Source organism: Lolium rigidum, chromosome 3 (genome assembly GCF_022539505.1).
Source record: "Lolium rigidum isolate FL_2022 chromosome 3, APGP_CSIRO_Lrig_0.1, whole genome shotgun sequence".
Classification (NCBI taxonomy): Eukaryota; Viridiplantae; Streptophyta; class Magnoliopsida; order Poales; family Poaceae; genus Lolium; species Lolium rigidum.
In genome coordinates this window covers 46,106,310-46,122,424 of record NC_061510.1, presented here as the reverse complement: position 1 = coordinate 46,122,424, position 16,115 = coordinate 46,106,310, and the positions used below count along the sequence as shown (strand labels likewise).

General features: G+C 43.5%; 1 protein-coding gene across 1 annotated transcript; it reads right to left on the bottom strand.

The window, feature by feature from the left end:
* Window positions 1–1,282: 1,282 nt before the first annotated feature.
* On the bottom strand, window positions 1,283–6,259 carry LOC124701532 (F-box/kelch-repeat protein At1g55270-like). The gene is made up of 2 exons (XM_047233612.1): window positions 5,894–6,259; window positions 1,283–3,274 (listed from the first exon to the last, which is right to left on the bottom strand). The coding sequence occupies exons 1-2, from the start codon at window positions 5,894–5,896 to the stop codon at window positions 2,024–2,026; spliced, it is 1,254 nt and encodes a 417-aa protein (XP_047089568.1). The 5' UTR covers window positions 5,897–6,259; the 3' UTR covers window positions 1,283–2,023.
* Window positions 6,260–16,115: the final 9,856 nt, after the last annotated feature.

Genomic DNA, 16,115 nt, shown 5'->3' with positions numbered 1-16,115 from the left:
GTTCTAGAACTGAAACCTGGCCTGGCTCGGGGCCAGCAGATGTTACGGCTCTCTGCTGTAAGGAGTGTAACGATGCTGCTTAAGTAAGATATTCCATTCGCAAAAAGAAAAAGATGGCCTCGTGTAAACAATGAATGGCTTAGCTTTTTTGACAAACAAAAGGAAAGACACCTTGTTAATCGAGTTACAAGCATTGCTGCTGACAAAGAGAAGGAGTTAAGAGCATTGCTCATTTCACCCCTCGTATAATAAGATATCATCCTTTCACCGTAGCTGGGTCAACAAAAAAAATGTGAATTCGGGAACAGATTTCGTGCCCTGAAGTCACTGATATTGGCTAACATCTCGTGAAGTGATGGCAAAGTTAGTCATCCAAGAAATCAGGAGCTAACATAGCCGCCTGCCTACCTGCCTTGAACTATGAACGTATTAGGTACCAGGAGTCCAGGACTGCTTAAACCGAGTGCTGTTGGCTCTCGCCAAAAGGTAACAAGCTTGTCAAACTAGCAGACATGCATTATTCTTCAGCACTAGCTTTCATGTGATGTAATATTCCCTAAGCTGAATACGGTGGTGCCACTACAGGAATTAGAGTAGCTATTTGCCGTCGCTAAAAGCTGCACCAACCGAGGCATCAGGCATGTGTCCTGCATCATACTTACCAGAAATCAAAATATATATAAAAATGAAAATTAGGGTCCTTTTAGCAGAAAAGGATGAGTGGGTAGGTAATAAGACTGTCAAGTTGTCAAGCACATGGACCAAGCAACCATCCAAACGACTAACTAAACTGATAGTATCAGGTTTCTTCTAAATTGATGGTGTCAGGTTTCTTTCTATATACAGTAATCGGTACTATATTTCTCTTGACTACATTAGCAGCCACCCATGGTATGCTCTTGACCACAAGTGCTGGGATTTAGCAGCCCAGGGACTTATGCACTTGTTCCCTGGTCTTGGACTTGTGTACAAATGGAAGATCAGATATTCCAGCATACAAAAGTACCAGCAGTTCAACATCCGTCATCGTTGCCATCATCTCTTTTGTCATGTGCCAATGATAGTCAAGCAATCAATATGCTTCTCTATAAATATACTTTTTCCAAGGCTGAATGTCATGAGTGCCAGTCCATGTCTGTCATGTTTCACAATTTTAGTACTTCATTGTTTCACGTCCATGTTTATCAGCACAACGACAAATTTACAAGGCAAATATATTTGCAGGATATATGATACTAGTAGCTGCATGAGCATCAGCAGGTCACTACAAGATCACAATTCATACACATAATGTCTATATGATAATCTTTTCCCACCATAACACCCATATTACATCCACAAACTTCCCAGACAGGAAGGATTCCAGAGCACACACATAAGATTTTGGGTGTGCTTTGGTTTGTGCCTAAATCATCCAAACAAAATTTTGTTGCCCATCCTTGGCCAACACATGGGCAACCAAAACCTTGGGTAGCTAACTTTTGGTTGGGCTGGTTTTGGCACAAACCAGATACACTCTTATTCCTTTCTTACATTTTAAGTCTAGCCTGCTGCTAAAACATACATATTTTGGCATGCCTAATATGGCAAAAAGGAAGAAAACCACATTCATGAATATGAGGATGATGTGCATTTTCTGATGCCTATCGTCGGCGCCATCAACTAACCAAAGTTCCTGATCTATCAGCTCAGGAAAATCATGAGTACTTAAGGAAACACTATTGATGCTATGGAAGGTTCCTGTTCCTCTCACAAACTACCCTCACTTCACTTTTATAGACAAACAAGCCTGAAGTCCTCTTTAATGAACATTATGTAACTTGGTCAATATCTCAGAGAGTTTATAGGAATGGACCCAATAGATGTTTATTCTGGCACCATGCAGTCCCTTTCCTACAATGCTGGGTACAGTCTTACTGGTACTCATATTTGAACTTCTAACTGAGTGATTCTTTCAAAATCGGAGTATCATTGCCACCAAAAAATAAATACATTTGAGCATCCACTTAACAGACAGATATACTCATACTTGGAGCACTTGACAATGGATAATGTGGGTCTTCAAATTACGACCGGCAATTGCTGACCACAAGTTCGCCATGAAAGACCTGTACTGGCCCTTCCGGGCAAAAATTTCCCACATGCGGGCACTGTCAATCTCAATGACAGTTGTTGGATCAGAGACATCAACAAGGGTGATGCTCATGTTATTACGGACAACACAGAGCTTTCCATTCAGTGAGACCAAAGCCACAGCTTCAAAACCTCGTGAACTACCCAGATGGCGCCTACTGTCCATGAATCTTGTCCACAATCTTGTGGCCCCATCATAAACTCTTAGCTTGCAGCCATCCTGACAATCGGCTGAATAAAGACGACCATTAAAAGAAATGCTTGGATTCCGCCAGCCTGCAACCATTTCATTACCAATGGTTGACCACATGTTGGATGTTGGCAGATAGACCTCGCTCACGACCTGGCGATGGGAATCAAGTCCTTTTAGGAACCACTTTCCATCATGTACAACTCCAATGAACGGCACCATCCCTGTGCTCATTTCAGTAATGCAAGACCATCTATTCTTGTTAGGATTGTAAACCTCGGCAGATCTTAAAGTTCTATGTATCCCTTCACACTCCCCACCAGCAACATAGAGGCAGTTGTTTATGACACAAGAGCCAAAGCAGTGGCGCTTCCGTAACATATCTGGAGCTCGTTGCCATTTGTTTGTCCGAGTATTGTAAAACACAACACGCCTCATAGATCCTCGTGTTGGGTCTTTGCCACCAAATAAGTACAAATAGCAGCCACTGAGAACAGCACAACCAAAGCCCACGGCTTCTGAATACTCTGGTGGAACTGGAGGAAGCGACTTCCATAGCCGTTGCACCGGATCAAAGGCATGCCATGATATCTTCTGATCACGGTCCCTTTTGAAAACATACACCCATTCTTCTGCCATGCCAAATTTCTTGCGCAGTGAGTAATAATAATTCCCGGACATAAGTCTGCTCAATCGTTTACTGACTAGACGAAGATTAGGGTGCTCAGATAGAGGAACTCGCAGGAGACATGAAATAGCCAGGTCATCAGGAAGGCCAGGAAGAAGTGGCGCCTGAGTTCGGGACCTCTCCTTGCGTGAGCTCTTTGACTTGCGCTTGTTCGGTTTGACGTCAGGTTGCATGCACAGCCTAGCACCCGGGACAAACTTTCTAGCATTGGCAACAGTTCTAAGGCCTCCATCTACCCTGCAGTAGCAGGACACAGACTCTACCTGCAAACACATTGACCAATCATGTAAGACGCTTCCATTCGTCTGGATGTGGAATAACAGAAGTATGAAACAAAACCAAGTTGTGTATTATCATTTATCAAGGCCACAAACACAACTTCCCACCCACTAGCAAAATATTGTGGACACAACACTTGGTACTGGAAGAGTAACCATGTTCAAACAAACCATTGATTCATTTTATCATACTCCGTATAAAATACAGGGAGATCATACAGCAAGTAAAATGTGTGATCAAGTTACTGTGGCTCAGCTTAGAAGTTAGAATCTAGGATTATTTTTGTCCCACTGAACTCCACATGTGAAAAGAAAAAGAGAAAAAACAATTACGAATAGAAACATGGTAGAAAAAGGAATTAGTTAGTGGTACAATTTTTATAATAGCTTTTAAACGTATTTCAAAATGTTTAAAAAAAAGATAAAAAATTTCACACGTACATCTTGATGTTCTATGTGCCCGCAAAGTTGTTTCACAAAAAAAAAACATTTTCTGTGTCATATGTAAAATAGATAAATTTTGGTGCTAAAAAAAGCTATTCAGTAGCAAATTTACTTAACTTTTTTACACATGACACAAAAAATGTCGATTTTCCATGAAACCTGGCTTGTGCTTATAGAATGTTGACATGTATGCGCGAAATTATTGTTCAGAATTTTTTAGACATTTAAAATGTTTTTTCTAATAGCAGGAGTATATGCTCCCTAGATCAAAATTTGATTTCCGTTAGTACATGATCACTTAGCAGCTACTGTTCAAACTTGACTGTAAAATTAGAACAGATTGGCCGTAGGTTTGGTTGATACACTCCTTAAGCTCCTTAAGCAGCGTATATAAATGCATCAAACGATCATATGAATATAACTATTCCATGCAAAGAAGGCCATGCAGAAAAGAGATGGAACTATCAAAAATGCGTAATGCTCATATCAAATTTACATGTAGTAGTGTTTCTAAGTAAAAAAAGTAACACTTCCACAATATCTTAGATTAAAGCAACACTAACACGTCACTAAAATGATTTCATGAAAACAAAGGATCAAATCACCTCCATGGCTACCTAGAACCCGAAATCCAGAAATGACGCGAAGGACCCAGATCCAAGCTCAAATAACAACAATGAACATAATTTTGACCCCGCACTTTGAAGATCATAACTTTAAGCCAAAATTTCCTTGGTCAACTGCAAGATTATAAGTTTGAACAAAAAAAAACCTGGCTCCAGGGCAATAACCCTAAATTACAAACGAAATTCTCATGAAATGTTGTTTCTAACAAAGGAAGTTGTCTTTAAGGTTAAAGCAAAATTAAAGTGTAACCCAAATGATTTCACAAAACCAGGAAAAAATAAGGATACCAGTCTCCTCCATGGTTAACTTCAAATCAAACCCCATAAAAAAACCTAAGGACCCAGATTCAAACTCAAATCATAAAATGACCGCAGAATATATCCTAGATCCAAGATCATAACTCGAGGCTAAACGAGCATCAGGCCTCACCAGTGATTTGAGCATAAGAATTCCGCGGACAAGAAGGTTCGCTCTATCTCTGTGTGTTGCATCCATCTCAAGATTAAGCAAAATCCCCGCTAAATAAACGCTTGTACATCAATGAGTAGAGGAACTCTCACGCTCTCTTTCTCTCTAACGAAGCCCAAGATGTATACAGAAGAAGGATTTGGTATCAAACCAGTTTTTAGTAACCCGCGGCCAAGTGCGCACATGGTTTAGTCTAAGAGTGGTTCTCCTTTTAAGGGAGAAAGGGGGCGGGCCTTCAATATCATACTATCTATTGCTTTAATTGGAAATAATATGCTATTAATTTGGCGATCTCCCTGCACTTAATGAACGAATACAGCCTTGGAAAATAAATTAAACGATTATAAGCTCCTACACTTATTCTGCACCCGACAAACGTCACCAGCATAAGCGCAGCTGGCACACCAGCCCATACTGAATTACTGCCGTGGTTACATCGCTATCCTCTGGGCCGAATACTATGTATGCTAAGTATGTACTAAGATCATCATTTAACCATTGCCAACTCTGCTACCGTTCATACTTTGTCGGCACTCGGCGGTATTTTTATTACTAAAACAAAACGCTCACCGTCCACACAATTCAAACGCTCTGCGTCGTCATTATAAGTAAGTCTGCCACTTAGCCAAGTCTAAAAATTATCTGAGACGGTAATCGCATAATCCTCATCCAGTCATCCTACACTGGCACTTTGTGTTGCCCATGCTATTTTCAAAACAAGAAAGGTGATACAGGGACAAAATCTTACTATAATTTTGATACAATACGCTACAATATATAATTCAAACTATTTTCTATATATGAATATGCCAAACAGAAATAATAATAGCTGGAAACATGGAAAAAAAAATGCACCTAAAAAATGATTGCCAGCCATAAGCAGTGCGATAATGAAAACAGAGTTCAAAAGGGGATTTACAATAAATCTACCAACTTCTCCAGTCTACACTCTAACCTAGCGCTCAAATGGAAATTGTACTCTCGGTTTGGCATAGTAAGAAATCCAATCGCTACCCAAATTCAGCGGCCATGCTGTGCAAGGAAGGAGATAAACAAGGTGCTCACCATGGCTAGGTAGGACTAGGGTCGGGTAGGGTAGGTGGGCCGCCGATAGAGAGGCCGCCGCCCGCGTAGATATGCTGAGGCCCGTGGGGAAAGAGCAAGGACGACGGGGCTTGCCGTGGATCTGGTGGCGACAAGGGATGGGGCGGCAGCCGGTCGTTGGTCGTCGGCGGAGACGCAGGAGCTAGTGCTGGAGCAGGGAGGCGTCGCTGACCGGAAGGAGGCACGGCCGCACGGAGAGGGCAGGTTGTAGGGCTGGTTGTGTTGACTGCCAGATGTCATTCCGGCGGTGAATCGGTGATGGCCGGATTAGTATTCCTCCTCCTCTCCATGACCATGACAGAGAATCAGCTCCTACTGACTGCGTGATGAGAGAGAAATCAGGGTGTGTTTGGTATAGGCCATCTCCTTTAGTTGCTTGGGTCTGATTTGCGTCTCACCGCTTAGTTTTTTTTAGCTTCCCATACAACTTTATTAAATAGTACTTCCTCGATATTTTTTAATTGATTCAAATTTAGTACAAAATTGTCCTAAATTCGAGGGAGTACTAATATTTACATGAAGATTTAGCCCCTCAGGCATTGAAACTAACCAAACATATCGCCCAACTGCTAAAGCCGTGCCTACTCTAGCAAGCCTATGGGGCTCAGTGTTGAGCTTGCGACTCTCATGGCGAAACGAAACCCCGCCTCGAGCACTAGCGGTATTCTTATCTCTTGCAGAACGTGGCTGAATTGGCCTAAATTTTTGTGTTGCAATCCTTGCACAACCTCTAGGTAATCTGATGCCACCATCACCCGGCCAATATTTAGATCCGTTGCCAGCATCAAAGCTGTGGCATGCCATCGCTTCAAGGCAGCCCGGATGTGTCACTCCTTCGAACACAACCACCGATGCGCCGAGATAAACTCCTTCGTATGAACGACACGCAACTCCTATTGCCCCTCTATTAGCAGTTTTAGCAACAACCCCATCAGCATTTAGCTTACTAGCCCCAGCCGGCGGCGCAAGCCATCTTGGAATTTGTGCTTTCGGAAAACCCTGGGGTGTCTTCTTCTTCGTACCCCCATTGCTCACTCCCAACTCATGAAGGAAAGATTGGATGAACAGGTGTGTCGTCATTGGACTCTGGAAGATGTCCTCATGGATAACCTTCCTCCTTGCAAACCAAATGGCCCACATGGTGACAACCAAAGTTGTAAATTCTTCTGACTTGAGGGATTGCGTCATTGAGAACAGCCAATGACGCACCACTGGTTCCGTAGTCAAACTCAGATGCTCGACTATCTCCAGATCAGCTAGTGCCAAAACGCACCTCGAGAGAGTGCAATGTACTAGAGAATGCCTCCACGAATCCTCCTGGCCACAGATCGTGCATAAGCTCAAAGGTGCCATATTCCGGGCGACAAATGTCTCCCGTAGGCAAGGAACACTTCACTAGTCTCCATAGAAACACACGAATTTTTTATGGGACCTTGCACTTCCACGGTTTAGTCCATAATTTCCCTTCATCAGCCGCCGACGAGAATGCTGGCCTATCCTCCAGCCAGCCCTCCCTCCTCTTAATCGTCGTAAATGTTCTGTAAGCTGACCGAACAGTGAAAACTCCCGATTTATCAAAGTGCCAAGCCCAGAAATAACCTTGGTTACGCATACACAAAGGAATTCCCCTGATCACATCGACATCCATAGGCAGAAAGAACTCCGCTAGCTTCTCCTGATCCCACGATGTCGTCGTCATGTCAATATAGTGACTCACCCTCCTAGGTGCACCTGTTTTGCGAGGTGCAACTGGTCTGAGGCGTCCATCCCTCGGTAGCCAATTGTCAGTCCAAGCATAGGTATCCTTACCATCGCCTATCCTTCTGATTAGACCAAGACCAAGCGCGCCACGGCCCTCCAGTATAGCTCGCCATACCTGTGAAGGATGTGAGCCGAGCTTCGCATCCATAAGATCACACTCTGGAAAGTAACACGCTTTGAGAATTCGTGCACTTAAAGATAGAGGTTCCTGCAGGGGACGCCACGCTTGCCTCGCAAGCAAAGCGAGGTTGAAAAGCTCAATATCTCGAAAACCCATTCCTCCTGCATACTTAGGCTATGTCATCTCCTCCCACGAGACCCAACAGGTTTTCCTCTTACCATCTTTGCTACCCCACCAGAACTTGCGCAACATGGCATTGATATGGTCGTTCAACCCTCTTGGTAATTTGAAACAAGACATAGAGAAAGTTGGAACCGCCTGAGCTACTGATTTGATCAGGATCTCCTTACCACCCACTAATAGCAACTGCTCGAGCCATCCAGGAACCTTCTTCCAAACTTTATCTTTCAAGTACTTAAAAGCTCCACTCTTGGATCTACCAACATCAGACGGCATACCAAGATATTTCTCATTAAGGGTCTCTCTGTGCACTCCAAGCTCAGATTTGATTCCCTCTTTAACCACATTCGGACAGCCTTTAATGAAGAAGATTGAAGACATGTCCATATTCAGTTTTTGCCCTGACGCGTTACAGTATTTCCTTAGAACTTCCTTCACCTCTGTATAGCTCCCCCTATACTTGCTTCGAAAAACAGCAAGCTATCATCAGCAAAGAGGAGGTGGTTTACTGCCGGGGCTGTGGGTGCCACCTTGACTCCATTAAGCGCTGATGACTCAACTTGGGATTTAAAAGGCACGAAAGGCCCTCTACTGCCAACAAAAACAAAGATAGGGTCTCCTTGGCGGATTCCCCGAGTAGGTCTAAACTCCTCCTGCGGTACTCCATTGAAAAGCACCGAGAAAGATACTGTTGTGACTAGCCGCATGACTAGCGCCACCCATGCCCTGTTAAAGCCTAGCTTCAACATCATCTCGTCCAGATATCGCCACTCAACACGGTCATATGCTTTCTTCATATCCAGTTTCAGCGCACACGAGCGATGCTTTTTTGCTTTTGTCCGCTTCAGAAAATGGAGACATTCATACGCCGTGATGATATTATCTGTGATTAGCCTCCCAGGGACAAAGGCTGATTGCTCTTCCGATATGACCTTCAGGTAACCAATGTTATGCTACCTCCTACGGCCCAACCAGGGGCCCATGTAGATCATCCATCGACCAAGGTGGTCCAATATGTCGGTTCCGAAGAAAGATTCTTGATGAACAAGGAAAGAAGACGAAGAACAAGGATAGTTTAGATATAGAACTCTTTGTAACCTAACCGAACCCGGACAGAACTCTCGAGACCTGACCTACAATATAAGGGCCAGGAGAGGGTCTGCCGAGGGACACACAATCACCACAGCCAGATTCACTGCAAGTCTAGAGCTAGGTCATTAGAAATCTTAGCCTCTCGATGAGATCTTAGTCTTAGCCTTCGGCTACCCCATTGTAACCTGATAATTTCGATAAAAAAGATCAGACAAGCAGGAACTAGGGTCAGACTCTTACTCATAAAAGGTCAAACTCATGACACATAGATATCCACTACAAGAAAAGTTCTGATAGACAACGTCTCAAAATCGTCCGCTAAGGGGTATTTTTCGTCGCCCATGGGCCTAACCCGACGATATGGGTTCTGTTGTGGAAACTGCGTCAGGCAAAGTCCAACGACGTTTTTTCGGTCCGTCGCGCTTGGCGCCCTTCCGCCACGGAAAATCGGACCGTTGCGCAAGTGTTCCGGAGCCCGTTGAGCTGCCGACGTCATGCAAAGCGACACGTGGCGGACGCTCGTTAGTCGGCGATTAACGGCGTTAGCCGGCTGAAACCCCGTGGTAGATGGTAGGCCCACACGAGGCTGCCACGTCTTAAGCGGGCGGGCCAGTGACATAGTTTGACCAGGTCAACTATATAGTTAGGCTGGTCCATTAGTTACGTGGGCCGGGCCTAACCTCTAAGGTTGAGTCGGTCAAAACTTAAATGGGCCGCCCATTTAACATGTGGGGTCCACCTTACGGCTCATTGGGCCGGCCCAAGAAGCAAGTGGGCCGAGTCGAAACACAGTGGGTCCCACTTTCTCGTTAAAGGGCCGGCCCATTTAGTGTGTGGGGTCCACCGTGTAGCAAGTGGGTCGGCCCAAAACACAGGTGGGTCCCACTTTCCGGTTAAAGGGTCGGCCCATTTAGTATGTGGGGTCCACCATATAGCAAGTGGGCAGCCCAACAAGATAGTGGTCGGGCCAAAAACACAGTGGGTCCCACTTTCTGTTAAAGGGCGGCCCATTTGGTGTGTGGGGTCCACCGTATAGCAAGTGGTCGGCCCAACAAGATAGTGAGTCGGGCCAAAAGCACGAGTGGGTCCCACCTTCTCGTTAAAAGGCGGCCCATTTAGTATGTGGGGTCCACCATATAGCAAGTGGGCCGCCCAACAAGATAGTGGGCGGGCCAAAAACCCATGTGGGTCCCACCTTCTGTTAAAGGGCCGAGCCCATTTAGTATGTGGGGTCCACCATATAGCAAGTGGGCGGCCCAACAAGATAGTGGGTCGGGCCAAAAGCACATGTGGGTCCCACCTTCCTGTTAAAGGGCGGCCCATTTACCATGTGGGACCACCATATACCAAATGGGTTGGCCCAACAAGATGAGTGCGGCCCAATAAGCATGTGGATCCCACTATCGTGTAGCAGGTCGGCCTACTAAAAGAAGTGGGCGTACCAAAATGAAAGTGGGTCCCACACTACGCAAGTGGGTCGGCCCAATCGTTGTAGTGCCCTACTTGTTTGACTAGTCAACATGCATTAAATTTCATGAGCCTAAAATCGATATCAATGATACACACAATTACATACACAAATAAAACAAGTAGGAAAATTACAAGGCAATTCATGTGCCCAAATAAAAAAATTACATAGAATCATTGAGGACTTCTATTAGCATCATCAATAACACGTTGACATTTGGCAATCGCCTTGATTGAATCTTGTGTACTCTTTGTCAACATATCGACTACGGATCTTAAAGCGGCAATACCATGTCTTTTATAAAGTACAGCCTTGAGATATTCTATCGTTTGATGAAAGCAATGGTCTAGGTTGACTGGCTATGAGAAGATGCATCAGAAGAAATATCGAAGTTTTTGTGGGCCTCACTTCTAATGAAGATTGCTTCATCAAAACGCATTCGATAATAATGCAAAAAGAGTTAAACGATGAACTATGCAAACATTTATTATGCAATGTAGATATAAGATAATAACAAGTTGCATAAATAAGACAATGTATGGAACTTGTACTAAGCACAACTTACATCATAATGTTGCACGAGGTCGCTACTGAATCCTTTTTTGGCGACTATCTTCTAATGATGACTGCTTCATTAAAGCGCATTACGGTAACATTGCAAACATAGTTACAACAATTAACTATTCAAACATGTATTACGCAATGTAGAGATCGAGATAACGACATGTAGCGAAATAAGCACAAGATAAGATAAGATGCATGTACTAAGCACATACTCGGCTCGCTCGCAGGTCCTTCTCTTGCGTGCACTAGTCGTGGTCAACATGCTGTCATTTTAGGTTCAGCCATCAAGTGAAATGCTAATCCTCCTGCTCCATTGTCCTTAATCTGTGTTTAGATATCACATTTAAGACCAAGTCACTTGGTTTCAAATAACAAAAAACTTGAGTTGCCAAATGAATAAGCCAATATTTACCGGATATCGATTAAAACCAACTAGATGTTGCTTTGCATGAGATACGAATTTCGGACATTCGGATTTAGAGTAGGGTAATGCCAAGGTTTTCCACATAAAGTAAAGCTGGCATTAAGAATGACCAAATGTCAGGTTCAAATCACCTTCGCAGTTTCTCCAAGACAAGCATATCAAATAAGGCGAAACATAGTAAAGCATGAATGGCATTGCTATGGCGAGGTTCCAAGTGTTAATCTCTTGCATAAGGAACAATGCATATAGGTTATAGATAATAACGGAAGTAAGCGCCAAAATTACCAACCAAGAACTCAGATTCCAACCTTCCTAGCGTCCCCGACTGTTAATGTTGGATGTTCTAATAAGTGGTTCGCATGATCAATCCCTAGGAAAAATAACATTGACAAGTCAGTCTATGATAATACAAAGACCGGACATGCACGCAGTGAATAACTATATAAGCTAAAGACGAGGTATAATAGAAAGCAGATTGGAAATGCACATAGCATGATTATAAAAGCAAGTGTGAGAATAGCGATGACGAGAAAACAGCTAAGCGACTAGCGGTGAGCTAATGACGTGGTATAAGAACAAGCAGATTGGAAATGCCCATAGCATGACTATAAAAGCAATCGCGACAATAGCATGCAGATACAAAAACGAGTTAGCAGACAAATGAATGGGTATAAGGCTATAAATATGTGGATGCACACAGTGTCGATAGAATGAACAGGATGGTAGCGACAGGATAATGCTTTGTACTTCGTACAATATTTAAACAAACTTCATGCGAAGCAACACATCAAGAAAGTTAACGGCATATGAGATACTGCAAATAACTACACAAAACATGGCTAAAGAAACACCGCGATCTAACGGGCCAGCGTACTAACTCAAAGCTGCGTGGGGTGGACAGGGCGCAACTTGCATTCCAGTGGCGGCGAACGCGGAGACGATGAATCGACCCTGTTTCGATAGAAGCGGGCGTTAGTGAAGCAGATCCGGATTGGTTGGCAAGGGATTCAGTGAAGTTGATACAGCCGCTGCGCTGAGGTAGTCGGTGGCGAGGTCGGCGGTGAAGCGGATCCGTCGAGTGGTGAAGTCGCGGTGAAGCAGATCCGTCGGTGGCGAGGTCGGCGGTGAAGCAGATCCGTCGGTGACGAGGCAGCTGGGAGCGGATCAGGTGGGTGGACAGCCAACACGATCAAGGCTACTGTTGTGGAGGAGTATGCAGCGGCGAGCGGATCTAGTACTTGTAGAGAGTCGAGCTTTGGCGTGTGAGAGTATTTTCGAGCTAATGGGGCGAATGGTTGGTGGGTGGGTGTGGGCCTGTGAGGGAGGGTTCGGGATCTAGGCAAGATATTTCATTGTTACCGAATGAGCCCTCCATGGTCAGGTGGGTTGTAGCTTCCGGACCGAGGGTTAAAAGGTAAACTGGTCACGGGATTTTCGAATGGATGCGTGGGATGATTTGGCGCGTGGCCTACTTGGTTCAAGCTACGAGCGGAACGACAAAAATAATGTTCTTCCCAGGGAGCTCTCATTTCTTCCTCTTCTCTTTCTCCCTCGAGTCTTTCCCACTCCCGGCTCCTCTCCCCTTCTCTCAGGCGGCCTCGCTGCTGAGAGGCAGGCCGACTTCTCTCACGTATATTGTACACCCTCCGAACTAAATTAATTGATTCAACTTTCCTTAGACGTGTATGTATCTAGAGTAAAACATATGTGGATACATCCATATTTGAGATAAGCAAAGTTGAGTCGACTAATTTGGATCCGAGGGAGTTAGTGTTGTTGTAAGCTTAGATCCGATGTTTCCCATGAGCGAGAATGGCGCAATGGAGTCGGGGATCTCGTCATCGGCTTCGGATCGGCCTGTGGTGAATCAGCGGATCTTGCCGGCCAAACCCGATCCGGTGCCATCAATGTGATGGCGCTAACGGTGAGGCTTGCTTTGGTCGGGTCTTCGGATCGGCCAATGGGGAAGTCAAGTCGCTAAAGTTCACAAGCTCGGGGCATACGACTGGCGTCATCCGTCTTGCCCGTGCACATCTTGGCCTTCAGTCGGCCCTTCCGAGAGCCAATATGCCGTTGCTTGAGGCCCTTCTTCTCCTTCACTCCGGCGACTACCGGCGACACCGTCCCAAGTGGTGCGTCCCGGCGACGGAGTTCGTCTGGAAAGGATGCGGAGCAGAGATCTGATGTGCGGTCGAGAAGGACTCGATTGATTTTCTTCTATATGTTTTGGGGTCCTTTTTGTAAAGTTGCAGGTTCTATTAATTATTGTCTAGTACTTTTGGTCCTCTATGTAATTTTTGGACTAGTTTCCATTGGCACTGATAAACTTGAATTTTGACAAGTTCACAGGAAAAAATTCCTTTGCACGTATGGCCTATCATGTATAAACATTCTTGAGATTTAAACTATATGTAATGTGCCATGCATTAACCCTAAACCATATATATGTAACTAACCCTAGCTGATCAAACCCTACTTAATTAAAACAAATAACCCTAAACTATACGCATGCACTTTATGCACAAAGCGCAGGTGCCTCTAATAATGTGTGTGCGCACTCGATCGATGATCCCTAAACCTTATACAACCCTGAAACCCTAATCCCTAATCCCTAAACCCTAAACACCCTAAACACTAAACCTATACCCTAAACCCTAACCCTAACCCTAAACCCTAATTAAACCCTATATATAGGCCAACGACACTTAATTGTGCATCAAGCAGGCCAGGGGTGCCTCGCGGTCCTCTAATTAAATTAAATGTGCCATGCATTAACCCTAAACCATATATATGTAACTAACCATAGCTAATCAACCCTACTTAATGAAAACACATAACCCTAAAGTATACTAGCTATAACCCGATCTAATAAAAACATGCTCTATATATAGCAGATAGCTAGCAAACCTTAGATTAACACCAATTAATATATACATGGCCTATATCGATCATCTTGTATAACATATCCACGAGATTCATTAATTAATTATATAATTATCGTGATAAATTAATTAACTCTAATTTTGACAAGTTCTCTCGAATGAAAACACATTTGACTAAGTTGCCTCATAATATATATATATAATTAGTGTGCATGCATGTCCTACCATGCATTCGTGCATATGTTTTAATGTATATTTGAACATATTCTTGGGGATTTCAATCTCTCTCTCGATCATCTATATATCGTTGGTGGCCAAAAACACACATATATATGCATGCAATTTATGCGTAAAGGCGCGGGTGCCTCTAATAATGTGTGTGCGCACTCGATCGATGATCCCTAAACCTTAAACAACCCTAAAGCCGTAAATATATAATCCCTAATCCCTAAACCTAAACACCCTAAACACTAAACCCTAAACCCGGCCTAGACCCTAACCCTAACCCTAACCCTAAACCCTAGCTAACCCTAAACCCTAATTAAACCCTATGTATAGGCCAACGACAATAATTGTGCATCGAGCAGGCCAGGGGTGCCTCTCGCGGTCCTCTAATTAAATTAAATGTGCCATGCATTAACCCTAAACCATATATATGTAACTAACCCTAGCTAATCAACCCTACTTAATTAAAACACATAACCTAAACTATACTAGCTAGCTATAACTCGATCTAATAAAAACATGCTCTATATATTAGCAGCTAGCTAGCAAATAGTAGATTAACACCAATTAAAATATACATGGCCTATATCGATCATGTTGTATAACATATCCACGAGATTCATTAATTAATTATATAATTATCGTGATAAATTAATTAACTTGAATTTTGACAAGTTCTCTCGAATGAAAACACATTTGATTAAGTTGCCTCATAATATATATATAATTAGTGTGCATGCATGGCCTACAATGCATTAGTGCATATATTTTATTGTATATTTGAACATATTCTTGGGGATTTCAATCTCTCTCTCGATCATCTATATATCGTTGGTGGCCCAAAAAACACACATATATACGCATGCATGCACTTTATGCGTAAAGTGCGGTGCCTCGATCTAATAATGTGTGTGCGCACTCGATGATCCCTAAAACCTTAAACAACCTAAAACCCTAAATCCCTAATCCCTAAACCCTAAACCCTAAACACCCTAAACACTAAACCTATACCCTAGACCCTAAGCCTAGCCTAACCCTAACCCTCCGCCCTAGCTAACCCTAAACCTAATTAAACCCTATGTATAGGCCAACGACACTTAATTGTGCATCGAGAGCAGCCCAGGGGTGCCTCGCGGTCCTCTAATTAAATTAATTAAATGCGCCATGCATTAACCCTAAACCATATATATATGTAACTAACCCTAGCTAATCAACCCTACTTAATTAAAACACATAACCCTAAACTATACTAGATATAACCCGATCTAATAAAAACATGCTCTATATATAACGACTAGCTAGCAAACCGTAGATTAACACCAATTAAAATATACATGGCCTATATCGATCATGTTGTATAACATATCCCCGAGATTCATTAATTAATTATATAATTATCGTGATAAATTATTTAACTTGAATTTTGACAAGTTCTCTCGAATGAAAACACATTTGATTAAGTTGCC